The sequence below is a fragment of the Prionailurus viverrinus genome, chromosome D4 (genome assembly GCF_022837055.1).
Source record: "Prionailurus viverrinus isolate Anna chromosome D4, UM_Priviv_1.0, whole genome shotgun sequence".
NCBI classification, from domain to species: Eukaryota; Metazoa; Chordata; class Mammalia; order Carnivora; family Felidae; genus Prionailurus; species Prionailurus viverrinus.
In genome coordinates, this window is record NC_062573.1 from 92,885,449 (window position 1) to 92,909,840 (window position 24,392).

General features: G+C 63.1%; 3 protein-coding genes and 1 long non-coding RNA gene across 14 annotated transcripts; 2 read left to right on the top strand and 2 right to left on the bottom strand.

The window, feature by feature from the left end:
• Positions 1-871: 871 nt before the first annotated feature.
• On the bottom strand, positions 872-2,221 carry LOC125150791 (uncharacterized). The gene is made up of 3 exons (XR_007146483.1): positions 1,607-2,221; positions 1,265-1,275; positions 872-918 (listed from the first exon to the last, which is right to left on the bottom strand). It is a non-coding gene; the product is annotated as an uncharacterized LOC125150791 (long non-coding RNA).
• A 5-nt stretch (positions 2,222-2,226) lies between these two features.
• Positions 2,227-9,867, top strand: PPP1R26 (protein phosphatase 1 regulatory subunit 26). 9 transcript variants are annotated; one of them, XM_047831142.1, is made up of 5 exons: positions 2,227-2,382; positions 3,630-3,750; positions 3,843-3,926; positions 5,227-9,098; positions 9,471-9,867. In XM_047831142.1, exons 4-5 carry the CDS (start codon positions 5,734-5,736, stop codon positions 9,694-9,696), a joined length of 3,591 nt encoding a protein of 1,196 aa, XP_047687098.1. In that variant the 5' UTR covers positions 2,227-2,382; positions 3,630-3,750; positions 3,843-3,926; positions 5,227-5,733; the 3' UTR covers positions 9,697-9,867. The 9 variants fall into 9 exon arrangements, with proteins under 9 accessions (XP_047687098.1, XP_047687100.1, XP_047687102.1 ...); XM_047831144.1 differs by having other exon boundaries at positions 3,642-3,750; XM_047831140.1 differs by lacking the exon at positions 2,227-2,382 and adding an exon at positions 2,667-3,245.
• Positions 9,868-12,941: 3,074 nt separating this feature from the next.
• PIERCE1 (piercer of microtubule wall 1) lies at positions 12,942-18,617 on the bottom strand. Of its 3 annotated transcripts, none has more exons than XM_047831395.1 (4): positions 17,893-18,617; positions 17,006-17,084; positions 14,189-14,380; positions 12,942-13,430 (listed from the first exon to the last, which is right to left on the bottom strand). In XM_047831395.1, the coding sequence occupies exons 1-3, from the start codon at positions 18,048-18,050 to the stop codon at positions 14,192-14,194; spliced, it is 426 nt and encodes a 141-aa protein (XP_047687351.1). In that variant the 5' UTR covers positions 18,051-18,617; the 3' UTR covers positions 12,942-13,430; positions 14,189-14,191. The 3 variants fall into 3 exon arrangements, with proteins under 3 accessions (XP_047687351.1, XP_047687350.1, XP_047687349.1); XM_047831394.1 differs by lacking the exon at positions 12,942-13,430 and adding an exon at positions 13,959-14,064; XM_047831393.1 differs by lacking the exon at positions 12,942-13,430 and having other exon boundaries at positions 13,959-14,380.
• Positions 18,618-18,717: 100 nt separating this feature from the next.
• MRPS2 (mitochondrial ribosomal protein S2) lies at positions 18,718-21,641 on the top strand. Its single transcript, XM_047831392.1, has 4 exons — positions 18,718-18,780; positions 19,026-19,151; positions 19,814-19,943; positions 20,519-21,641. Exons 1-4 carry the CDS (start codon positions 18,741-18,743, stop codon positions 21,102-21,104), a joined length of 882 nt encoding a protein of 293 aa, XP_047687348.1. The 5' UTR covers positions 18,718-18,740; the 3' UTR covers positions 21,105-21,641.
• Positions 21,642-24,392: the final 2,751 nt, after the last annotated feature.

Consider the following 24,392-nt stretch of genomic DNA (forward strand, 5'->3'; position numbering starts at 1 on the left):
CCGATGCCTCTGGAACGCATCCGGCCAAAATGCGAGGTAGTCTTTGTCCCAGCCCAGCGGCGTCTGTTCTAGGAAACCACCCCGAGTAGATACTCAGGCCACTTCCTACACAGCAGCCCCCCCAGCTCAGCTACCCCGCGGTCGCCAGGGTCCAGGAGCAGATGACCCTCCTTCTGACGGGTCCTCAGGTCACCGGCAGCCTCCCGCTGTACCACATGCCTGGGCCACTCGCCTCCTTCATCCAACCCTCTGACATCACAAGAAGGGTGAGCACAGGGCAGGAAGATACTTTGACGGACACCACAGCCCCGTGACTTCACTCCAGGATATTGCTACCACGGCTCTAGCTTATTATTAGTTATTATTGTTACTCTCTTTTTGCGCCTAGTTCTTAAGCTAAATTGGTCACAGGTATGTTCGTATAAGAGAAAACACAGTCTGTGTAGGGATCAGTACCACCCCTGGTTTCAGGCATCCACCGGGTCTCTGAACAGACTCCCCACGGATAAGGGGTGGGGGACCACTCTGTCACCAAAGATGTTCATCACGGCACATATTTAAAAACCGTGAAGAGGGGCGCCTGGGTGGCTCAGTCGGGGGAGCATGTGTCTCTCGATCAAGGGGTCGTGGGTTCGAGCCCCATGTCGGGTGTAGACGTTACTAAAAAAAACAAACTTAGAAAAGAAAAAGTGTGACTCAATAATGTATATTTAATTCTATACCTTCAAATTTAAAATACACATTCTTGGGGTGCCTGGGTGACTCGGTTGAGCATCCGACTTCGGCTCAGGTCATGATCTCGCGGTTCGTGAGTTGGAGCCCCGCGTCGGGCTCTGTGCTGACAGCTCGGAGCTTGGAGCCCGCTTCGGATTCTGTGTCTCCTTCTCTCTCTGCCCCTCTCCCACTCATGCTCTGTCTCTGTCTCTCAGAAATGAATAAACGTTAAAAAAATTTAAAAAAAAGAAAAAGAAAAAAGTTTATTAAAACAACTCACCAAAGCATTAAACAATGTTTTAATGGGTTTCTTGACACTTGGTCCCCGAATTCCCCAGACTGGAAAGACTAGAAATGCGCACCCCCCTTCTTCCCTGTTAGAAAAAGCCTCTGGTTTTCGTCCTGTCAACCCCCTGGAACTTACTAGACAGAAAACGATCCCCAGTTCACCCCAGAGGCAAGGAGTGCCCCAGGGGGGACCTGCACACAGATGGTAACTGTGTCTTCCTTCCCTTCCTGGGGCTCCACCCGCCCCCCTCCCCGGCCTCACCTGAGCAGCACCTGGAACACCAATGGCCTTGAGCAAGGACTCAAACATCAGCCCAAACCGCAGGGGTACAAGGTCCCATGGCCCGTGCAGAGCGCAGAAACAGAATTCGACTTAACTGTGGGGCTCTTGGGGCTGGCTCCCCTCCCCTCCCCTCCCCCAACAGGCCACCAGGGACACCTTTTACCGTGTGTGTGTGTGTGTGTGTGTGTGTGTGTGTGTGTGTGTGTGTGTGAGCGCGCAGGAGGAACGGGGCTGCTGGTGTCCACTCCACCCCCCACCCCACCCCACAGAACCCCAACCCGGGAGGCCAGGCCCAGGGCCCACACTCCCAGGCGCCCAGACCTGAGTGACTGAGCCACGCGTGCCTGGTGGACTCCTGTCTGCCTCTCCTCGGCCTCCTGGGGCTCCTGATCTGTTAGCTGCGGGGAAGGAATAAGCGCGCACTGCGAGGAGGCCACGGCCCAAACTAAAGGCACAGGCAGCTGGCGGCCTGGGCAGCTTTCCCGGAGAGGAAGCCGGCCCCGGAGCAGGCAGCCTGGGGGGCCCTGGGGCCGGGCGGCCGGACGTCGGGCTCAACTGTCGCGCGCGGGAAGACGACGAGGACCGCGCCGCGGACCGGGCGCCAGGGACACGATGGACGCTCGTGGAGGAACTTCTAGCAACGCTGCAGCCGGTCACCACGGCACCGACGTCAGGACGGAGAAGCCAGCGAGCGCCGGCCTCCGGCCCGCCCCTTCGGCTGCCAACCTTCCAGCGTTTACGGAGCGCGCGCCCCCCGCGCCGGCACCCCGGGGACAGGGCGGCCCCCAGCGCCGGCCCCGCCTCCGGCAGGGCGGGCGTGGGGGGGGGGGGTCACACGTCAGCCACCCCGAATTCCCCCGCGCGGGGGGCGCCCCGGGCCGGAGCGAGCCTGGGCGCGCGGGGCGGGGCGCGGGCGGCGCGGCCGGACGCCGGGCGGGGGGCGCGGGAGTGGGGGTGGGGGCGCCCCGCAGCCGGCCGGCAGGTGGGCGCGCGCTAGCGGGCGGGGGTCCGGCGGGCCGCGCGCCTCCCCCGGAACTCGGCCGTGCCATTCCCATGATGCCCAGCCACCGGGCACGGCTTCCGGAGCGCGGCCGCCGGTAGGTCCGGGGAGGGGGCGCTGCCGCCGCCCGCGCCCGCCCCGCCCCGCCCCGCCCCCGGCGCGCCCGCCCCCCGGCCCCGCGCGGGCACGCCGCCTCCCCCGCCCTGCCCTCCAGTCCCCTCCCCTCCCCTTCCCCCCCTCCCCTCCCCTCCCTCGCTCCTCGGGGCGCGCGCGCGCGCGCGCGCGCGCGGCGGGCCGGGGGGCGGCGAGGCCAGGGCGGGGCGAACGCGGCTGGGCCGGGGGGGTTGGGGGGGTGGGGAGGGGGGCGGGCGCCGGGCTGCCGCCTGGCCTGGGTCGAGGAGCGCGTCCCCGAGGCGGCCCGGCGGCCCTCGGAGCCGGCGGCGCGCGGCGGGCGGGCCCAGGTGCGCGCAGGTGAGGCCCCGCGGGGGGCGCTTCCGGCCTGGCCGGGCTCCCGGCCCCGAGCACGGCCGCGGGCCCGGCCCTCGGGCGGAAAGGCGACCCCGCCCCGCGCCCCGCGCCCGGCCGCGGCTTCCGGGAGGGTCGCGGGGCCTCGGCGGGACCTCGGGCCGCCAGCGCATCCCCGGCGCAGACCTGGGCGGAGGCCGGCCCCGCCCCGCGGGAGGTGCCCGCGCTCCCCTGGCCGAGCGCCCCGGGGGCCGGGCCCGCTGGGAGGGTCTCGGCCTCTGCGCCCCCGGACACAGGCGGTGGCCCGGAAGCTTCGCGGGAGTAGAGGTCGTGGCGACCCTGTGGACCCTCCTCTCCTGGCAGGCCCACGCCCACTTGGGCCCCCCCCCCCCCCCAGGGCCTCCTTCTGGGCCTGGTACCCTGACCCTCACCTTCCTCCCCCACGAGGGGAAGCTGCCACCTGAGCGGGAAGGACAGGAGCTGAACCACTCTTTGGTGAGCGGAGAAATGTGCTTGGGGGCATTTGGTGCAGGGAGCCAGACTGTTCAGGGGATAAGCCAGGTTCTGTCCTCCGTGCCCCCCTGGGGTCTGGCATCCACACTGAGATGCCCGGGTGCCCCCCCCCAAACGCGCTTCCAGCTTTGGCACCACGTGGCTTTGGGGTGCAGGGCTGGGTGGCCCCACTGGCCACCCTCCAGGCCTGGTTTGGGGCTCTCGGGGTACAGGGTGGCTATTTGACAAAGCTTCGGCTCACAGTTCTCTCCAAGTATAGTTTTGGGGAGTTTTTCCGAATGATTCATCTTATGTAGTTGATTGTTTTAAATACGCAAGCTGTCGCTGGAGATTCCCTGTGAGTTTTTTCCCTCATTCTCACACTAGGTGATTTGACAGTTCAGAAACCTCCTCACTGGGAGTCTGAGCTCTCTACAGCCGTGCAACCACGGGAACACGGTGAACACGGGGAGACCAGTGGCTGTCCTTCCCCCATCTATGCTACGTGGTATGGAAATCAGCAGCCCAGTGCCTTTGGGTTCGCCGCTGCGCCCGCTTTTAACAATTGTCTTGCTTAAGTAGTTAACATTCTTGATATAGACTCTTCACAGCCCGAGGCTGACGCGGACATCTCACGATCTCTTGTCATTTTGCTGAGGCAGCTGGAATAACCCCCACTGCAAGGTGGGCACAGGCTCCCCTAGCCAGTGAAAGAGCCCTCTCCCCACCCTGTCATCCCCATTGGTCTGTGACCCCGGGAGCCTTCCCGGAGGGTGATGTTACGAGAGAGATTTGGGGCCGCCGTGGGATGCCAGGGTCTGAGAACTGGCAGATAGGTTCACATACTTCCTCTGGTACCAGATCTGTAGCCCAGGATAGTTACGAATTAGCTGTGATTAACTGTCTTTGGTCTCAGGGTTAAGTTTTTCCAAAATTCAATTTCAAGCCCTTAAATTAATGCTCTTTGTAAAAAAAAAAAAAAAACCTGTACTAGCTGAAGTTTCGGCATCTGAGTTAGATGTTTCTGATTTTCTTTACCCTGTGGCAGTCAAAAGTCTATTTTAAAAGTCGGTAAAGGAACGGGAAGGGGGGAGGGGAGGAAGACCTAATCCCTGAAATGCTTTACAAACATTGGCCCCTGTATTATCCCACCGAACCTGGCCTTGAGAATTTCAAGTGATTGCAAGAAATGCTTTTACGTTATAGCTTCACTTTGGGGACACACGAATCCGTGATCGTGAACGGCTTGCTTCCGAAGCTCTTGGGCCCTCTGGTTAAGTTGCACCTGTTTGGGCAAGTCTGTGCCTAGGTTGCCGGCCACGCTTTTCTTGGAAAGGACTGTGGTGTGTAAATACAAGATGATGTGCTCGTCGGGACGGAGGCTCCTGGTAGAGAAGGGTCCATGTTAAAAGCAAAGCAGATACACAGGCCGGTTCCGGTCTGTCCACTGGGGTTCAAAGGCGGTGACAGCCGTGCCTGGCACTATCCTGGGGCGGAACTCAGTTTCCCTGTTGCTGTAAATGCTGCAAAGCTGTCTTGCATCACAGATGTTTTGCATTCTAATTTGGGGGGGGGGTCAGAAATCAGGGATCAGAAAAACAGGTTAGGAATGACCAGTAAGGTGACATGTCTTGTATTTTCTAAGCGACTCTCTACGGTGCCCGTCACATCCCCCTCTGCAGCGGTCCCTGACCTTTAGCGGAAGGGCGCTTTGCAGACAGGTCCTCAGAACCGTTCCCAGGACCAGCCCAGCGGTTCCGCTGACGCAGCCACCCTCGGTCCGAGATGCGGGAACCGGAGTAACCACGCAGGATGAGAAAGGGCGCGTGTGGACGGCTTCTCTGCCGATTAGCAGAGAATGATTTCAGCCCATGAGACCGCCCGGCAGTTTTTAAACAAAAAGGCTGTAGGCTCTGTGGCTCTTTAAAGACTGCCTGGGGAATTCGTTTTTTCATTGCTCACGGCACATAACTTTTTATTTCAGGGGCTTGTTTTCCACATCGAGAAGGAAACTATCCGCGAAGTCACCCTGAGCTGACACTCACACAGTCATTCTTTTTAACCTGCGGAGACGCATACGCGCACCTGATCCCGTCGGCACCTGTTGACAGCCTTTTGCGGCAAATAACACCTCGCTTCCCGCGCAGAGAAGACGGAAGGCCGAAGCAGGAACGCGGGACGGGGAAGAGACGCTTGCGGGGGCCTCCGTGTGAGCCCGGTGCCCATGGCTCGGGGGCGGGTCCTTCCGCGCCTCCCCCTGCAGCTGCGCGGACCGAGGCCCGGGAAGCATGAGTGACCTCCCCCCCCGCGCCCCCGGCTCGTCCGGCACCGGATTCTGAGCCGCCTCTCTGGACTCCAGCCTGGCGTGCCGTTTCTCCGTGGCCGCGTGCGCCAGCAGAGTTGCGGTGACCCCCCCTCTTTCCTCCCAGGATGTGAAACGGGCAGAGAAATAAAGAGTCGCCTTTCCGCACGTCCCTCCCCGCCTGCTAGAATGTTTCTCATGAACGCCCCTCCTGTGGTTGCTCTCCAGTCGAAATGGGAGGCCTTTGGCACGCCCGGGGGCTTTAGGTTTCCCGGGGGCTTCGCAGAGCCGCACGAGGGCGTCGCGAGGGCTTCGGTGAGTGCCCGAGTGCAGATGGTCATTAGCACGCTGCAGAGCCACGAGGCCGCTCTGGGCATGAGCAATGAGCTTGCCCTGCAGAGAAGCCAGAGGGCAGAGAGAGGCCGGGACGCCAGGCTGGCCGCCAACCCCGCGTTTGCCGCCTGTGGGCTTGCTGCCGATTTTGCCCCCTCCAGGGAGGAGGAAGCTGCAGCCTTCGGCCCCCTGGTGCTGGATTCGGACAGCGACGATTCCGTGGACCGGGACATCGAAGAAGCCATCCAGGAGTACCTAAAGGCCAAGGGCGGGGCCGCCCAGCCGTCCGGGGCCGCGGACGGGGGGAGGCGGTGCAGACCAGAGGTTCCCCGGAGTAGCGCCCCGACGGCCCCGTGTCCCCCGAAGCTGGCACCCAGCTCAGGGGGCGCCCCTGGCAGCCGCGTGCGAGCCGGCCGGGACCAGGGCTCCGCCTCCCCGGCGAGCGTTAGCAGCGATGACTCCTTCGAGCAGAGCATCCAGGCAGAGATAGAGCAGTTTCTGAACGAGAAGAGACAACACGAGACCCCAAGAGGTGACGTTTCCGTGGACGCGAAACCAGACCCCGGCGATAATCCGGCCAGACCGGCGTTTAGATCCAGCAAAGAGCTGGCGGTCAGGGCACACCATGCACCGGGTGTGACCGGAGCCTGCAGGGAGTTTGTCTTCCGGAAACCCCCCAGGCTGTCGAGGGTGAGCACGCGGCCCCGAGGCCTCAGGTCTAAGGCGGCTGTGGAGCCTGCAGAAGCGGCCCAGAATAAAGGTACCATCAGGAAGAGCGCGGGCCCCGGAAGGAGGGCGAAGCGACCCAAGAGCACGGCCCCGGTGCCCGAGGCGTCCGGCTCCAGCAGTGACGATGGCATCGAGGAGGCCATCCAGCTGTACCAGCTGGAGAAAAGGAAGGAGGCGAGCGGAGACCCGCCGCAGAGAGCGCCCTTCGCGGAGGGGAGGGGGCCCGACCCTCCCGCACGCGGCACAAGCCACTCCACAAAAAGTGCCTTGCCCGAAACCCACAGGAAAACACCAAGCAGGAAGAAGCCGGTGGCCCCGAAGGCCGTGGACCTCCGCCCAGGTGGCCCTGCCCCTGACCCCCCCTCCAGGCCCCCCAGGGAACCCAGAGCTGCCGAAGACGAGCTTGCCGAACGGCCACCCTGCGGGGCAGAAACATCCGCCGAGCTGATGTGCGCGGAAGCGATCCTGGACATTTCCAAAACGATCCTGCCAGCCCCCGTGGGGGGCGGCGAGAGCCCCCCGCCTGCCAGCCCGCTCTCCTACCCCCTAGCCCTGCCTGCCCGCTCCGACGGGGACAGCAGCTCCGTGGACAGCAATGACAGCATCGAGCAGGAGATCCGGACGTTCCTGGCTCTGAAGGCTCAGTCGGGGGGTTGGCTGGCCACAGCGGAGAGCCGCCCACCGTCCACACAGAGCCCACCGCCGTCGCCTGGCCCCGGGGTCCCTGTCTCCAAAACGCTGGGCCTGTCGCTGAGCTGCAGAAGGAAGCGCAGGGGAGGCAGCAACGCTGTGCGGCCGTCCACACCCAAGAAAACAAGAGAGACGGTGCAGGAGGGGGCCCAGGCCGCAGACCACGGCCCCGGGAACGCGCAGCCCGGCCGGGCCCCCAGGACGGAGGGCGAGACCAGGGGCCAGCCCCTCTCCTGCAGGCCGCTGGAGCTGGGCGAGCAGCACGGCGGCCCGGACGCGAGGGGCGGCGTGTGGCCCGGCCACGGGAAGGCGGCCGCGGTGAGGAGCACCGGGGGGAAGGGGAGCTCGGAGGACAAGAGCAGCTCGCTGGACAGCGACGAGGACCTGGACACCGCCATCAAGGACCTGCTTCGGTCCCGGCGCAGGCTCAGGAGGAGGTGGAAGGACCCCAGGGCCGCTTGCAAGAGGAAGGTCAGGTTCAGCACCACCGAGACCCAGTGCGTGGATGAACTCGGGGGCTGCCAGAAGGAATGGAAAGACAAGAGCCCTCCTCTGTCGAAGAGTTGCCTCTCCAAACCCAAAAAAGACAGCAGAGAGAATCAGGTGAAAACAACTTTGAGCGTCTCCTCCTGCAGGGAAACGGAGAGAACGCGGGCAGACGGCACGGGGACCGCGGACGCGCCCCCGGTCCTCCAGTCAAGGAGAAAAGCGCCCGAAGGGAACTCGTTCTGCGGTGACGCACAAGCCTGCGAACTTCAAGGTGCAGGCCCCAGCCCCGGGCCCCCGCCCGATGACAGCAGCTCCGTGGACAGCGATGACAGCATCGAGCTGGAGATTAGGAGGTTTTTGGCCGAAAAGGCCAAGGAGTCCGGGAGCGGTTCAGAGGCCCTAGGAGGGGGCCCCGCCGCCCCGGGCACACGGAGCATGCCCAGGCCCGAGCTGCCATGCCAGAAGGTGTCCACTCCCACCCTGGCCCTTCAGCCCGGTGTGTGCGCACAGAGCCAGCGGGGCAGGGGTGGCCCCGGGGGCACGGGGAGGGCCTTCCTTCCAGGCGGGAGGAGCGGCCCCCTGGCGGAGCAGGCCTGCCTCCCTGCGGCCCTGGCCAGGCACACCGGCACGGCCGGGGCCCTGTCCGCCAGAGGGTCGGCTGCCGGTCGGAGACTCGTTTGCACTCACAGAGATCAGAGCCCGCGAGGGGCCGGGGGTGCCAGAGAGCGTGCTCTTGGCCCGCCGCCCACTCACGTGGAAGCTGGCGTCCGGACGGAAAGCCCCGGTGCGGCCTCTGCTGTGACCACACGGGGCCGGAGCCCGCGGACTCGCAAGCCGGGAGCGGATGGCCTGGGGGGCCCCCAGACCGGCCTCGCCCTCCCGTGGGCCGACTTCGCCCACCAGAGTCGGCTGCAGAGCGCGTGGGCGCTGAGCCCAGAGGGCAGAGAGGCCGTGTGGAGAGGGGGCCTCGGGGGCCAGAGAGACCAGGGGCCGGAGGGCCAGGACCCCAAGAAAGGCCTGCCCTTCGCGGGCTTCTCCTCACTGCTGTCCACACAGTTATTCCACTTCGGGAAGAGTGTCTCCTGGGGGGGGAAGCAGGCGGGAGTCTTTGGCCCGCCCCTGAGTCTGCCCCTGCAGGGCCCGTCCTTCTCGGCCTTCAGAGACACGCCGGCTGGCCGCAGCCCCGTGTCCGGAGGCTCGCGCCTGCTCACGAAGAAGGAAGGCGGACGCTGGCCCGGCCGGAAGTCACAGGCTGCTTGCACCCTGCACGCCAGGAGGAACTCGGGCTCCGAGGACGACGGTTTGGACCTGAGGTACAGGCGGAGGGCCGTCGGTGGAGAGGACGAGGCCCGGGAGGCCGTGGGCAGTGACTCGAGCGAGCTCAGCGACACGTCCGTGGAGGAGGGCGGCAGCCCGGCGGCCAAGGGCAAAGCCCTCCAGCCCTGAGGACGCGTGCTGGCTCTGTGTCCTTGTGGGAAGCACGTCTTTGTGCGCCCGCTGCTCGCGAGCCTGGGCCGGGAACGGGAAGGCCCCCTGCGCAGCCCCATAGACGGGTAGGCCCGCCGGGAGCGGTGGTGTTATTTAACAGATGTGTCCTGGAAAATAGGGTTTTTGTAGCCTCTTTGTAAATTATTTAAAGTGCTGTAAAAAGTATTTTTGGAAAATGCTGTTGTTTGGTTTTGTAGGGCATTCCTAACTGCCGCTTTCTGTGGTCTGCGTGCGAGGCTTAGATTAGCGGCCGCTTGGCTTGGCCGTCACAGCCAGGGCTCAGGTGACCCTGACCAGTCAGTGTGGCCGCCGGAAGGGTCTGGCCGTGCCTGGGAAGGCAGCGGTGGACGCCCGCCCCGAGCGTCCCAGAAGCGCCCCCGGAGGCCTCCGTCGGGAAGCTACTGGACAGCTCTTGTGACCTGAAGGCCGCCAGTCCCGAGAGGCCAGGGCGCGTCCTCTGAGCGCTGTGGTCGCCGCCTCCGCGGGAGAACATTTCAAAGCACAACGGCCAGCGGACGGACGGACCGGCCCCCGAGCCTGTGTTGTTTAACGTCCAGCCCCGTTCAATTCCTGTGTGATTCTAACAGCCCAATAAAGCCCTTTTCGTAAGGGAGCCACTATTCCTCGTCGTCGTCAGTCACGGTCTGGGAAGGTGACGTCACCTGAGAGTGCCCTCCTCCCCGTCGGCACTCGGGAACACACGAGGCCGGGGCCGCTTTCCTTGTTGTGGTGCCCAGACGTCTGGAGAGCCCAGGATGAGGCCCAGCACCCCCCAGGGACCGGGGCCTCGCCAGGGCGTGCCCGCACACTCACTCACACACACTCACACACTCACGCACTCAGCAGGTGCGCCAGGCGGCTTCCCCAGGGCCCGCCTCCCCGAGGCACGATGGGCCGTTGCCTGCGCTGTTGCGAGTGGGGGTGGGCAGGGCCCCGGGGCCTCGCGGTGGGTCTGAGCTGCTCCACAAGCCACGGCGCCTTGCGGAGGGGGGGAGAGTGGGGCTTTCCGTGCCTTCTGCTCAGAGGCTGCCGGGGAGACAGGAGGGGCTGCTGTCGCGTGGGGTGGACGCTCAGCGGTCACGACGTTGATTGTCTGCGGCCCTGAGTTTTACGACTCACTGTTGCATTCAGCTGACGGACCTGGACAAGGTTTGCTTTGCAGCTGAGTTTAGTATTCAGACGTGCAAGTGAATTTTCTACAGGCTGTGTGCACCCTGGGGTTTAGCAACGGCCCCTTCTGCACCCATGGGCCAGGGAGCACCCGTGGGCCCTCAGCCTGCAGCCCGCCCTCCGGCCCGCCCGACACCTGCAGGGGTCCATCCGCCAGCCCCGTGGCCGGCTCTTAACTTGCTTTGGTGCCCCCCCCCACCCCGGGAGAAACAGTTCGTGTGATCCGTGCTTTACATTTAATTTTGAAGAAGTGCTTTTAACACTTGGAAACGAAAATCAGCTTGTTTTGTATATAGGAACTGGTTTTTTTTTTTAATGCAAATGAGTCCAGCCCTGCTTGCAAATCTGCTTAAGCAGCTTGTCTTACCCAGAGTGGCCTTTGTGGGACGGGATGGTGACTAGAGGACCCTCCTGTGCCCTTAGCTCGGAGTACCCCCTGCCCCTGCTGCTTGCTCCCTGTCTCCTCCAGGCCCGGCACCCTTCACGCATGCCTCCTTCCTGCCCCCGGGTTCCCGCGGCCTCTGTGACACTGACCCCCATTCTGCATGGGGCACCGCTGTTCACACACGCCTTGTTCTCACACACACCAGGCACAAGCCTGCTTGGGCTGGTCCCTCCCAGGGACCCCGTGCCCTAGGTCAACTCTGGCGCACGCTGGGGCCCAGGCCAGAGGTCTCCCCCCCCCCCGCACCATCTCTGGGGAGGGGGCCATGGTGGGGTGAGTGTGCGGGACCTGACGCCACAGCCGTGAGTAGCAGTGTCCGGGGAGCTGCCGCACGGGGTGCCGAATGTGCACCCACCTCTGCGGGCAGGGGGACCGTGTGTTCCCAAATCAAGCCTCGCTTCGGGGGAGGGGGGGGAAGGAGGGGTCTGTGCGCCTGGGGCCAAAGTTTCATTCATTTAATGCAACGAAGGAGAGAGGCCTGATCTTTAAGTGGTATCTGGTGCTCCAGGGTACTTTCTGGAAAGAAAGGGCACCGTGGGAAGAGAGGGAGGGAGGGGAGGGAGGGTCTCCTACAGCCAAGGCTCACTCCCTCCTTTTATGGCTCAACATCTGAATTCTCGGCAGGTTTCTGGAGCTGAGACACAGTCGCCTCGGGAAATCGGGCCCTAAGTTTAAGTTCTAGCGCCTTCTCTGCTCACATAAAAAGATGAAAAGTACTGCCCCCTTGCTCCCCGCCCCCACCGCCCTCCGAACTAATTTCAGGGCCTCTTTAAGGGACCCACCATCTACCCTGCGAGCCACCACCGGGTTCGCTCCAGGCAAGGCGGACCGGGAGCGGGAAATAGTCTGTTATTTGGAGAGTCTTTGGGGTTTCTGCCATTCTGTGCCCTGGACAGACGTCCCGCCCAGCGTGGACGCATTTCCTGTGTGTTTGGAACCCTGTGTTCTCACCGACTGCAACCGAGAGACAGTTACTGACGCACATATGGAAATACGTGTTCAGCGTGCGAAGCCGCTGCCCCTTCACCCCACCCGGCAGCCAAGCAGCGGGGGCCTAGCGACGCCCCGGTTCTCTGCGTCGCGTCTCGTGGTGGAAGGAAACAGCCCGACCTGGCCCGGCCTCCTCGCGGGTCAAGACAGGCTTTCCTGACGTCACAGTCAGGAAACACAGAAATGCCGGGCTGGCCTCTTCCCTAACTGTTGTGACGCGGAGTGAGGACTTTGAGAGACGTCAGGATCGCGGCCAGGGAGGGACGGGGTCCTTCCCGTGATTCGGGCACCCGGCCTGCACGCGTCCCCGCGGCCTTCAGTGAGACCGTCCATCTAAACGCTCGGCATCTGCCCTCAACACGTGAAGATTCCTGGTGGAAGACGTGCCAAAGAGAAGTCTATAGGCACCGGAGTCCCCGTAGGACTTGTGTGCGGCGTCGGGGCCAGGGCTGCGGGGTCCCCTGCCCGCGGCCACGCCTCCCCAGACGCACCCAAGGCGGGCTCCGCGTCAGGCAGGCCTGGGACTCACCCCAGGTGATGACGTCAAGGTCCTCCGAGAACCCAAGCCAGCAGACAGGGGTGCGCCAGGACGAGGACGCCGGGAGCCTGAGCTGGAGACGCTCCCGCTCTTGCGGGAAGACGGGCATATGTGTTCTATCAAAGTTATTTCTGGTTTCCGTCTTCCCAGACATTTATTCTACTTACAATGCACGTGGAGTGTAGCTTTACCCCACTAGCATCTCTGACAGAGCAGTTTATCGGCCGTGACGCGTCAAAGCACCCAGCACCTGTTAGGATGCCCAGCTCTGGCGATGTCGGCTCCCCTGGCACCCCCAGCCGGCCGCAGGGACGGCCTCTCCGAGCCTGGCACTCACCAGCTCTGACCAGGAGGAAAAACGGCTATCTTGCCAGCTAGCTTTGCCCTTCCCCGGAGTCCCCAACCCGCTTTCATAGCTGCCGAGGGAGGAATTCATTCTTTTCGGGGAGTTTAGAAACTTGGTCAAAAAGGCATTCTTTGTCTGGTGTTTATTTCAACAGAGGCTCAGCACAGAAGCGTCCCCAGGATTTGGGTATTTTTTAGTGAAGGGTCCTGGTAAGTAATTTTTGGCCTGATGCCTGGAGAGCGCACTGGTTTCGCGGCTCAGAAAGATAACGCACAGACCCTGGGTTCGGGCTCAGCTTCGCATCTTTTTATTAAGAATATCGACTTTCCCCGGAAACAATTTCCGTCCCACATGGGACATTAAGCCTGTGGCCAAAATGTCTACTTCTGTGTATTCATAATAAAAAGGTTTTGATGAAGACACAACCAGTCGTGGCGTTTCATTCCTTCCCACCCTGACGGGACCACGATTTTTGTAAAGGAGATAGCATCCGTGGAACGTAACCGTGGCCTCTGTCTAGAGCGAGTGCCTTCCGGATTTCCCATGATGAACACGTCCTGCCCTCACACAGGAAGGGGGAGGTCCGTGTCTGAAACATATCTACTGGCACAGAAAACTCTCCTCACTGAAGGCCTCACGAATCCTAGCAAACCTCAACCGATCGAGGACTGCAGAGAAATCAACGTGCACGCGCTGTCATTGCTGCCCCGCCCAGAAAGTGCGTTATTCCCTGCCTGCTGGGTTTTTTCTTAACGTTTTCCTGGACGTTGGAAGTGAACACAAAGGGAGAAGTCCCACGGACACATCACCCCCTCCACCCGCGAGAGGCGCTGGCCAGGCCCGTTCCACTGATCTGGCCTCCCGGCCCTGCCCCTCTCGGTGGCCGCAGGATGTCCCCGGGGACTCCACGCCGGCCCGCATGCGTCAGGGACAGGGGGCTGTGTTCCTGCCCTTCTTCCCCGCACGGCCCCCGTCCTCCCTCCAGGCAGGGCATCCCACCCTCCCGATTTCCACCAAGGCGCTTTAGAACAGGAAACCCACTCCGGGATCTGTCTGGAGTGTGAAACGGCTGCCGAGAAAGACACGGGGGGCAGGGGAGGGGGGTGGGGGTTACCCAGGTCTTCCTCGTGCCAGGCCAAAACTTGGGTCCCAGGACGCCCACGGTCCTGTTCCCTGATTACAGGTGAGTCCAGAAATCAGGATGCTGCGACTTTTTTAATGGAAAGTCAAGCCACTAACATCCTTCCCAGCTCAGAAGCAAAACAGGCACGTAGAACATTACTGCCCCGTCCGCATGTTTTCCTAACGTAAAGAGCAAACATTTTCAGGGAAAGCAGTGAAGTCTGCACCTTCACGATCGGGCAAATTACGGGAGACGGGGGACAATGTGTCAGGTCATTGCTGCTGGTGTCAGGGGACCCCTGACCTCTCAATCGCAGATGGAGGGCCTGTTGACGTTGTAGCTGGGGTGGAAGTTGAAGCGGTCGTAGGAGGTGATGTAGTTGTCGGGACCCGTCACAACGCTCTTCTCCACGCAGACGTTGAAAGTATTGTTCCGGAACATCCCACCGGCCGCAAGTTGTCTGGAAAACTTGCCCGAATTTGGGTAAAATACTTTCTGGAAGTGGCAAGGGGACACAAGAATTAATGGGGTGTGCAGCCGGTCATCGGGCATTTCTGGAAGAAGAACAAGAAATTTGTAAGAAACAATGTCGCCTCCGCTCCCAGGAAGCAGCGACGTCAGGGTGGGCAGAATGGCCCAGGCCGTCCCAGTTGACTTTTTTTTTTTTTTATAATTTTATTGATTTATTTTGAGAGACAGAGAGTACACGCTCAGGAGGCGAGGGAGTGGGAAAGAATCCCAAGCAGGCTCAGCGCTGAGCCCGACACGAGGCTCCGTCCCATGAACCGGGAGATCGCGACCTGAGCCGAGATCGAGAGTCGGACGCGTCAGCGACTGAGCCACCCGGGGGGCCCCCAGACCATCCCAATTTATAGGTGACGTCTGGGAACACTTACTAATAGCTCGCTACGCACGGACTGAAGGACTGCCTACGGGCCACCTGGGCGTAGCACAGCCACTCCTGGCCCCAAGCCACCCCAGTTCTGCTCGGACCAACCGTGCCACCATATACGCATCTGGACCTCTCTGAACGTCAGTTTCCTCTTCTGCAGAGAAGAGACAAACTCGACACGCGTGGGTTTCAGCCCTGGGTGCGTATGCGAATCCCCTGTAGAGCTGTAACACGCTTCTGATGCCCATGCCCCACCAGTGCAGGGGTGCGGAGGGGGCACTGCCCTACTGGGGTGAGGGTGCGGTGGGGACCACACCCAGACAAGCCCGAGCTCCCGTGTGCAGGCGCTAGGGTGGTGGGGATTAGTCCAACAGCACAGCATCATCGGGTGACCCTGGGGCGCCGGGCCTGGGGCTCTGCCAGATGGCTCACCCTGGACAGGTGAGCTGTTCTTTAGCTAGCCTCCTGTCAAGATCGCTGGCTGTTGTGTCTCCTTGGCAGGAAGCGGGGACAAAGAGAAACGGCTTCCGTGCATGTTTTTAATAGGCTGTCTTTTCTCAGGGCAGAGGCTGTGGGCTCCAGAGAAATTGAGTGCGGAGCGCGGAGTTCCCAGATAGCCATCACGGCGCCCCCCAGGGCACAGACGGCCGCCCTGAGCGTCACTGTGCCACGTTTCTGACAGCTGAGCCGACGTCCACACATCCACACGTCACCGAAGTCCACAGTGTTCAGTTCATCAGCGTTCACTTTTCGTGTTGTGCGCTTCGGCGGGATACCGTTCCAGTATCGCAGAGAACGGTTTCCTCGCGGTATCATTTTTCTTTTCAATTTTTTTCCAATGTTTATTTTGGAGAGAGAGGCAGAGCGTGAGTGGGGAAGGGGCAGAGAGAGAGGGAGACACAGGATCCGAAGCAGGCTCCGGGCTCGGAGCTGACAGCACAGAGCCGGACGCGGGGCTCGATCTCACAAACCACGAGACCGTGACCTGAGCCGAAGTCGACCCTCAACCGACTGAGCCACCCAGGCGCCCCAAATGTTTATTTATTTTTGAGAGAGAGAGAGAGACAGAGTGCGAGCAGGGTGGGGGCAGAGAGAGAGGGAGACACAGAATCCAAAGCAGGCTCCAGGCTCCCAGCTGTCAACACAGAGCCCGACGTGGGGCTCGGACCCATGAATCGGGAGGTCATGACCTGAGCCAAAGTCGAATACTTCACCGACTGAGCCACCCAGGCGCCCCTCTGGAAACTTTCTAGACAAATAATCTCCCAAGAGCTCTATCCCCCACGTAAAACACGTAAACAAGCGATATAACCAGACCTTTTAAAATGATGACTATTTTGAAGGAAAAAACCACACTGTCACCCCAAAATGGGTGGCCCTACTGTCCTGGGTATCCAGGGGATGCTTATGCTATTGCATCTGAGCCCTCACCTGGGCCCAGGAGGGACTTCAGGGGAGTTTTAGAAGGCAGTTCTAGACCTCCAGACTGTGAAGTCAACCTCAAAAAGGGGGTGGTGGGTGCCCAAAAGTACACGGATCCCCAGATCCACCAATATGCCTTGTCCCGTTGCAACCTGTGGTTTTTCGCCGGCACTGCCTCCTAAGGTCACGAGTCCATTAACATCAGGCATTATTACAAAAAGGAAGCAGCCGATTCCTTATTTGCTTCCAAACTCACTGCCTGAAGGTGCCTGGGCGGGGGGGGGGGGGGGGGGTCTTTTTAAGAGGAGCCAGCCTTTGGGGACGTCTTAAGCCAGTCTACGTGCACCTTTTTCATCTTTAAATTTTTTTTTAACGTTTATTTATTTTTGAGACAGAGAGAGAGCATGAATGGGGGAGGGGCAGAGAGAGAGAGGGAGACACAGAATCGGAAGCAGGCTCCAGGCTCTGAGCCATCAGCCCAGAGCCCGACGCGGGGCTCGAACTCACGGACCGGACCGCGAGATCGTGACCTGAGTTGAAGTCGGACGCTTAACCGACTGCGCCACCCAGGCGCCCCCCGTTTTCATCTTTAAAACACTTCGTGGCCAAATTCACTTGGTTATTTCTACTCGGCCCTGTTTCAAAAAGATTTGAGGTGCCCCCTCCCCCTTTGTGATGTTGGAACTTTGGGCCACTCCGGACAGCGCCCCCCTCCCCCCGATGTGTTGCCCTTTTGAGAAGTCCAGGGTTGCAGCCTCCTCCTCGGGATGTCCCCCACCCCCCACATACGCGTGCTTACCGCTTACCGGCATCTCGTGCACGGTGGGGGCCCTGCTCCCGTAAGCTTGGTTACTGGTCCTGTACACGGAGACAGGCTCCTTGGTCCTGGCAGATGAGAAACACACTCTAGTTTCCGTGCGTTTATTGTAATTCTGCCCAAGCCGCGGCCTTAAAATATCTGCTTGATGGAGCTCTGTCGGGAACGCCCCAGGCTGGCCTGCAGGTTCACCCTCCCCGCCTCCTCTGCTCACCTCTGCCCTTACTCTCCCCCAAGGTAGGCCAAAGCCCTAAACGCAACCCTCGCAGGGTCTTGGCAGGAGGGTCTTGGCACCTGCCGTCACTTCCTGGACAGGCAGGGAGGTCAGGAGCTGCGGCTCAGCCGCCACACCCCTGCTGGGGGCGGGGGGGGGGGGGGGTTGGGGGTCGTCCGCTCCGGAGCCTCTGAGAGAAAACACGCCTGCGGTCTCGGATGCTGACCCTGAGTTGAACTGAGTGGCTGGGTTCGGACATCAGCTCTGTCTCATGCCTCCAGAGCTTGAGCGAGATACCACCTTTCTGCACCCCAGTTGTCTGTCCTGGGACAGGATAACAGCCCCCAGTCCACGGGATGGCAGGGGAGACTAGGTGAGGGAGGGCAGGGGGCTACCAACGTCCCAGGGTTAGCCATGAGCAGCTCAGGCGTGCCGGTGGCGGCGCCTCCCCGCCCGGAGAGGTAGGACTTATCCCGGCCACCCCGGCCCGTCCTGCACGACTGCAGGCCCCTCGCTCGTGCTTTCGGAGGACTTTCTCGCCCATTTGGTGGTAACAGCTGGGCGCGGGGCCAGGCCTCGGACTCGTGTGTGCGGGCCTAGTGAGCGGAGGAGCCGCCACCCAGCCCCAGCGGGTGCCCGGTGACCCCTGACTCCGTCCTCACCCGTAGCCCCGAAACCACTCCGGGTTGTTGAACCTGACCGGCAGATCCCCGTCTATGCGGTAGTAGTCGCTGGTTCTCTGCGGGGGCGCGGGCGCCGGGGCCTCCGGGGCCGGGGGCTCCGCGGCCTCCGCGCACTCTCGGGGGTTCGCCTCGGACATGAGCCTGACCTCCGTGGCGTCGGTGGGAGAGCTCCGGGGTCCGCGCGGCTTCCCGTTGCCAGGCGACGGCCCGGTCACCTGACTGGGCGGTCGGGCCTTAAAGGCGCCGCGCCCGCGGCCTTCCCAGCCGCTCCCCTACTGGCCTGGGGACCCCAGGTCTTGGCCTTCACCCGCAGAAGGCCCGCTTCCAGCTCCGCACGCCGCTTTACCGCGTGCCTGGGTGTCCCCGGCCCTGGACGTCGGGCCCCGTCCCCTCCGCCCCGTCCCCGGCCTCTAAATGCAGACTCCAGATGCGCCTAATCTTATGGGAGTCCCCCTGGGAGAGCGACGCGTTGTGCTGGACTGGCCCGAGGTGAGGAGGGCCCCCACGGGGACGGCGGCTCGTGCGGGGTGCAGGCGGCGAGCTGGGGGACAGGGCCGGGGGACGCGCTCCCCTACACCCCGCGCTCGCCCCGACCCCGCCGGGCCGCTCCATCCTCCCGTGTCCTTGGCGTCCGGGCGGGCGGCGGGCCGAAGTCGGGCCCGGGGCTCACGCATCGCTGGCCTGCGCGGCCAGACCCGGGGCCGAGCGGCGGGGCGCGCAGAGGCACCTCCGGGCCGCCAGGCGGCGCTGCGGCCAGGGCGCTGGCGGCGGCGGCGGAAGGAGCGCCGCTCCCAGAGCTCGTCCCTGCCCCGTCCGCCCTCCGCGCCATGGCGCCCGCCGCGTCCGTGTCCCGCCTGCTCGGCGCGGGTGAGCGTGCGCGGGGGCCGGGGGGCGCGGAGCACAGGCCGCGGGCGGGATCCCTGGGGACGCGGCGGGACGGGTCCGGGCCGGAGGGCACGGGCAGGGGCGCGGGGTGCGGGCGGGGGGTGGGGACGGGGGGCGGCGCGACGCCTCCCAGGCCTGCGGGTCGCGCAGCGCCCGCCGCGCGGGGACCCAGGCCCCCGCAGGGACAGCGGCCGGGCGCGCGCGCCACCAGCCTGCTCTCTCCCCAGGTGTCTGCGCCGGGCCGCTGCGGCCGCGTCTGCTCCAGAGCGCCACCCCGGGGCGGGCCCGGCCGAGCGGCAGGACCCTGGCCAGCGCTGCGACCCCCGCCGTCAGGGAGCCCGAAGGCAGCATCGGTAAGGTCGGCTCCTCTGCGAGCCTAGGGTGTTGAGGGGACCGCGCCTGGCCTCCCCCGTTTGGGGTTGGAATCGTCTGCCACGAGGAGTTCTGAGTGCCCTGCCATTAGGTGTGAAGGCCCGGAGGGGTGCGGACCCAGGAAGGAAGAAGGGGCAGCCTGCCTCCGTCTCCTGCCCCCGGCAGCCCCGTGTGCTGGGTGCACCCGCACGTGCACTTACAGTGGCCTGAGCTCGTGCCTCGCTGCCCTGCCCTGTCATCCGCTCTCATCTGAGGATGGGGCTAAGGCCACTGACCTCCCCGGGTGGGGGGAGGGAGAGCGAATGGTGGCCCGTGTGACTTGGCCCCTTGGGAGGTGCCCTCTGGACCGCTGAGCCCTCCCTGGACGCCTGATCGGGACCTTCCTCTGGTGACTGGGAGGCACGCCCAGGACCGGCCTGGGCCCCTCCCCTTTCTGGGTATAGACCTGACCAGGGTTACCCAGGAGCAAAGCCAGGGTCAGAGCCTGGCTGCAGCCCCAGTCTCCTGGAAGGGACTCCGTGGCCTCCGGCACCTTGGTCAGCTGGAATTACCGGCCCTCCCCCTCCCCGGCCACATTGCCTCCCTTCCACGGTTGGGAGCAGGGGGGGCCTCAAGCCACAGCACCCTCTCCTCCCCACCCCAGATCTCAACGACAGGATCCTCAACGAGCCCCTCAAGCACTCTGACTTCTTCAACGTCAAGGAGTTGTTTTCCGTGAGAAGCCTCTTCGATGCCCGGGTGCACCTGGGGCACAAAGCAGGCTGTCGGCACAGGTGACAGACACGGGGGCCCGGTGTGGTGGTGCCTGCGGGGCCCGGGGACCCTCCTGCCTTGGGATCCTTGGAGTCCAAGGCCCTTTTTGCACTGGCGCGTTTCGTCCTCTTCCAGACGGGGCCGCTGAGCCCCGGGGAGGAGCGGGGGTTTATTCTCAGACTCCGCTTTGGCCCCCATGCTGGACTGTGTGCTCAGGGGCACAGGGTGGAGGCTGGCGAGGGAGGCAGCGGTGGCGCATTCACACGTTCAGATGTGTGTGCGGCGTTCCTTCCGGTGGCATCCCCGCGTGATGGCGTGTGGGTGCGGGGAGACTTGCCGGAGGCTTGCTGTAGCCCAGGCCTTTCCTGGTCACCCCGAACCCCACCCCACCCCCACTGCCTCCCGGCCATCACTCGCCAGACAGGGGCCCCCACTGCCGTCGTGGTTGCGGGTTGCAGACTGCGCCGTCCCCGGGGATGGTTGCCCCAGAGGGTCCTCCACGGAGGCCCTGGCGGGTGGTGGGCATTCAGACCGGAAGGCGCCGAATTGGCCACGTGGACTTTGCTCACCCTTGCCTTTGTGGGGTCTCCGGCAGGTTTATGGAGCCGTACATTTTTGGGAGTCGCCTGGACCAGGACATCATTGACCTGGAACAGACAGCCGCGCACCTGCGGCTGGCGTTGAATTTCACGGCCCACGTGGCCTATCGCAAGGGCATCATCTTGTTTGTGGGCCGCAACAGGCAGTTCTCACACCTGATCGAGACCACGGCCCGGGACTGCGGCGAATACGCCCACACCCGCTACTTCAAGGGCGGCCTGCTGACCAACGCCCCGCTCCTCTTGGGACCCAAGGTCCGCCTGCCAGACCTCATCATCTTCCTGCACACGCTCAACAACGTCTTTGAGCCCCACGTGGCTGTGAGAGACGCAGCCAAGATGCAGATCCCCACCGTGGGCATCGTGGACACCAACTGCAACCCGTGCCTCATCACCTACCCCGTCCCCGGCAACGACGACTCTCCCCCGTCCGTCCACCTCTTCTGCAGGCTCTTCCAGACGATCATCAACCGGGCCAAGCAGAAGCGGAGGCATATGGAGGCCCTGTATCGGCTGCAGGGCCAGGAGGGGCCGGGGGCCCGGGGCGGGGGGCCAGCTGACCCGCCGTCCCTGGGAGCGTAGGCCCGGCCGGACCTAGGTCATTCCCGGCGACGGGTCCTCTCCATTGCCCGAGGAGAGTGGCAGCCACGCCTGTCCCTGAGCCAGCAGCCCCTTGTCTTCCCCAGCCGCGGTCCTTAGCAGGTCCTGTGGCTCTTGACCTCGACTTGATCTCTTGACCCTGCTGTTAGTAACGGCTCCTGGCAGCCGCCCCCTGCCCCCCCCCCACCCACCTGGGGCTCCACTTGAGACCCGTGGGTCCCAGCCGGTGCACAGAGGGCCAGCAGCCGGTCCGGAAAACACGCTCGTCCTGGAGTCCGGAAAGCCTCACTCACACCGTAAATTCAGTCCCTTGTATGGCGGGGAGGCCCTCCCACCAAGTCGCCCTTCATCGTCTCCCAGACTGTGCCGAGGTTGGGCTGCGTCCCCTACGGTTTCTGGGGCTGTTCTGTAACCGGAGGCCGCAGGGCCAGCCACCCAGAGCATCCCATCTGGGAGGGGGCGGGCCGGGCAAAGCAGACAGCAGGATCCCAACGGAAATAAAGCTTTCACTTGGACGGATGCGGCTTTGGGGCCTGTGGGTTGCACAGTGCGGTTTATGTGCCTCTGCTCACCAGCGTGGCGTCCGTCAGACGGCCGTGGGCTCCACGGAGCCCACGGTACTCTCAAGCTTCACGTGGTGTGGGGGGTGGAGAGGGCTCAGCCCCTGGGGACCCGCCCATCAGTGAGGCCGCCCCGCGGCGCACACGCTCTCGTGTGCACGGACACCTGTCCGCCTGTGCTAGCCCGCGTCGCGCAGAAGCACACGGGGACAACAAGAGGGGGCCCGGTGTCCACCCGGCCTCTTCCAGGGTTGCGGCAGGGGTGCGTGGCGGAGGTCCCTGCTGTTTTCCGTTTTCCACGCTTCGTGATTTACAAGGTGCGGGGAACGGGGCGCCCACTTGCCCACCTGAAGTACAAAAATGCAATTTATGGGAAGGTAAGTGCAGGGGTCCCCCCGGGGCTTTCACCAGCAAGTACTTCCTGCTGAGTTCTGACAGAAGTGCTTGGCCCCCCCATCCCTTGGAGCTCCAGAGAGGCCAGCTGTGGGGACCCAAGACCCTCAAAAGTGAGCACCGTATAGAACTATGCGGCGAACAGGGCCTTCCTGGGGCCTGTGTGGGGCCCCTGTGAGGCCTGCCGGTGGCAGAGAGCCCATGCCAGCCTCCAGAAGCAGGCCACGGGGGGGGGGGGGGGGGGGTGCAGCTTGGGTCGGCACAGGACCGTGAGAGACACGGGAGGCGGCACTGGCCCCTTTTCTGTCCCGGGTTTAGGGGCTGAATGGAGGGCACTGGTCGCCACCCCGCCGTGCCACGGGAACTGCACCGACGGCCTGCCTGGCCCTGCCATCCTCTGTCCCCTGAGGGTCCCCTGGAACCTGTACAGTGAGGCCCAACAGGGCTACCAGGAGTTGGGTTTTTGTTTTTGTTTTCTTGGACTCTTTATTTTTGGGGGAGAGCGCGGGCAGAGGAGGGGCAGAGAGAGAGGGAGGGGGCAGAGGGTCCGAAGCAGGTTCCACGCTGCCAGCACAGAGGCCGACCTGGGGCTCGAACCCACAAACCACGAGATCATGACCCGAGCCGAAGTTGGACGCTCAACCGACTGAGCCCCCCAGGCGCCCCCTGGGGTAACAGGAGTTATGACTGGCCACCGCTATGCTCCCCGTACTGGGAGTGCTGGGGGGTACAGGGCAGGCAGGGTGCCCCCTCCTGAGTGGATGCCTCAGGGGACATGCAGACCCAAATCATCAGGGCAACGAGGACCCGAAGAAAAGGCTCGGGCTTCTAGGACAGCGGGGGTGGGGGATTGAGGGCCGCTTCTAAACTGACATAAAGGTGACCCTGGCAGGAGGGCACCTCCACATTTGCCACCCTGGAGACGAACCCCAAGAGAGCCCAGGAGCGGCCAAAGGAGACAGTGAGTGTACTCGAGGCCGAGAGAGCTGGGGGGCCGGCTCCTGAGTCAGGAGAGGAGGGGTCGCACCCAGCCCTTCCCCCCTGCCGCTGCGGTGGCTGACATGCCCACCGGACCTGACACCGGGCCGTGCCCCGACCAGCGGGGGTCTCGAGGGAGCTGACCACGGGGACCAGAGCAAAGGCCTGGGAGAGCCGGGCTCAGGGTGGGTTTGGGACCAAGCTGAGGGTAAGTGCCATGCCACCAGTGAGGGCCAGGAGCTCGGGGGGAGTGTGGGTACGGAGGGGGCTCCACAACCAGGCCCGGAGGCGGCCACGGAAGGCCACCTGCCCAGAAGCCAACCAGGTGAGTCCCCATGGTCCCGCCCACGGTTTGCGCCTTGAGGGGGCATAGTCCCCACCCAAGGAGTCTGGGCTCCTCCCTACCCCCACCCCCACCGTCCAGCCCCAGCCTTGGCCAGGTGGGAGTCACCCTTCACGTGTTTGTAAGATTAGCGAAGCCACTTCAGGACGTGGACAGGATTATTTTTACACTGTATTTTGAACTGTCCCTCCTTTGTCCAAAACGTAGCCCAGTTGTGAAAATGATCCAGCCCTGCCCCCGGATGAGACCCAGAGGGTGTGGACGGCCAGTGCAGACACCCTGAGGCAGCTGGGGGACCCAGGGCAGTGCTCTCTCCTATGTCCCCGTCTCCCTGTGCACCTCCCAAAGGAACGCCACCACCCAAGAGGCCCGGGACCTGCCGCTCAGAAAGGGTGAGCACGGCCCCCGCACAGCACAGCGGCTCCCCGCCCCCTCCTGGCACCTTTTTGAGCCTCAGGTGTCTCGTGGGAACCCTGGGTGTCAGGAGGACCACCCCACATGGGGTCGTGTCCCACTGTTGGGACAAGTCCCCCACCCTGTGCCCGGCCCGTGGAGGGGGTTGCCTGGGGCTGCCGTGCTTCCTCTCTGCCTCCAGCCTGGGTGTCCCGTGCCTGAGGCAAAGCTGCTCTCGCCCTCGATTGCATATGGGGGACCCATCCTGGGGGTGGCCAGGGAGGGGTCCCCAGCCCCCTCAGGTGTCTGTAAGGTGCTGGCTGGGCTTCGTTCACTCAACAAGTGGGCACGGAGCCCCTTCTAGACGCTTCGCATACCCCAGACCAGACTCTACCCTCCTGGGCTTCCGTTCTCGTCCAGAAGTCAGCCAGTAACCCTAGACGTCATAGCAGGTACGGTAGATGTGATGCCCTCACGGCCTCCTCTAGATACGGATGCATCCTTCCTTATTCTTTTTTTTTTTTTTTTTTTTTTTTTAATTTTTTTTTTTAACGTTTATTTATTTTTTGAGACAGAGAGAGACAAAGCATGAACGGGGGAGGG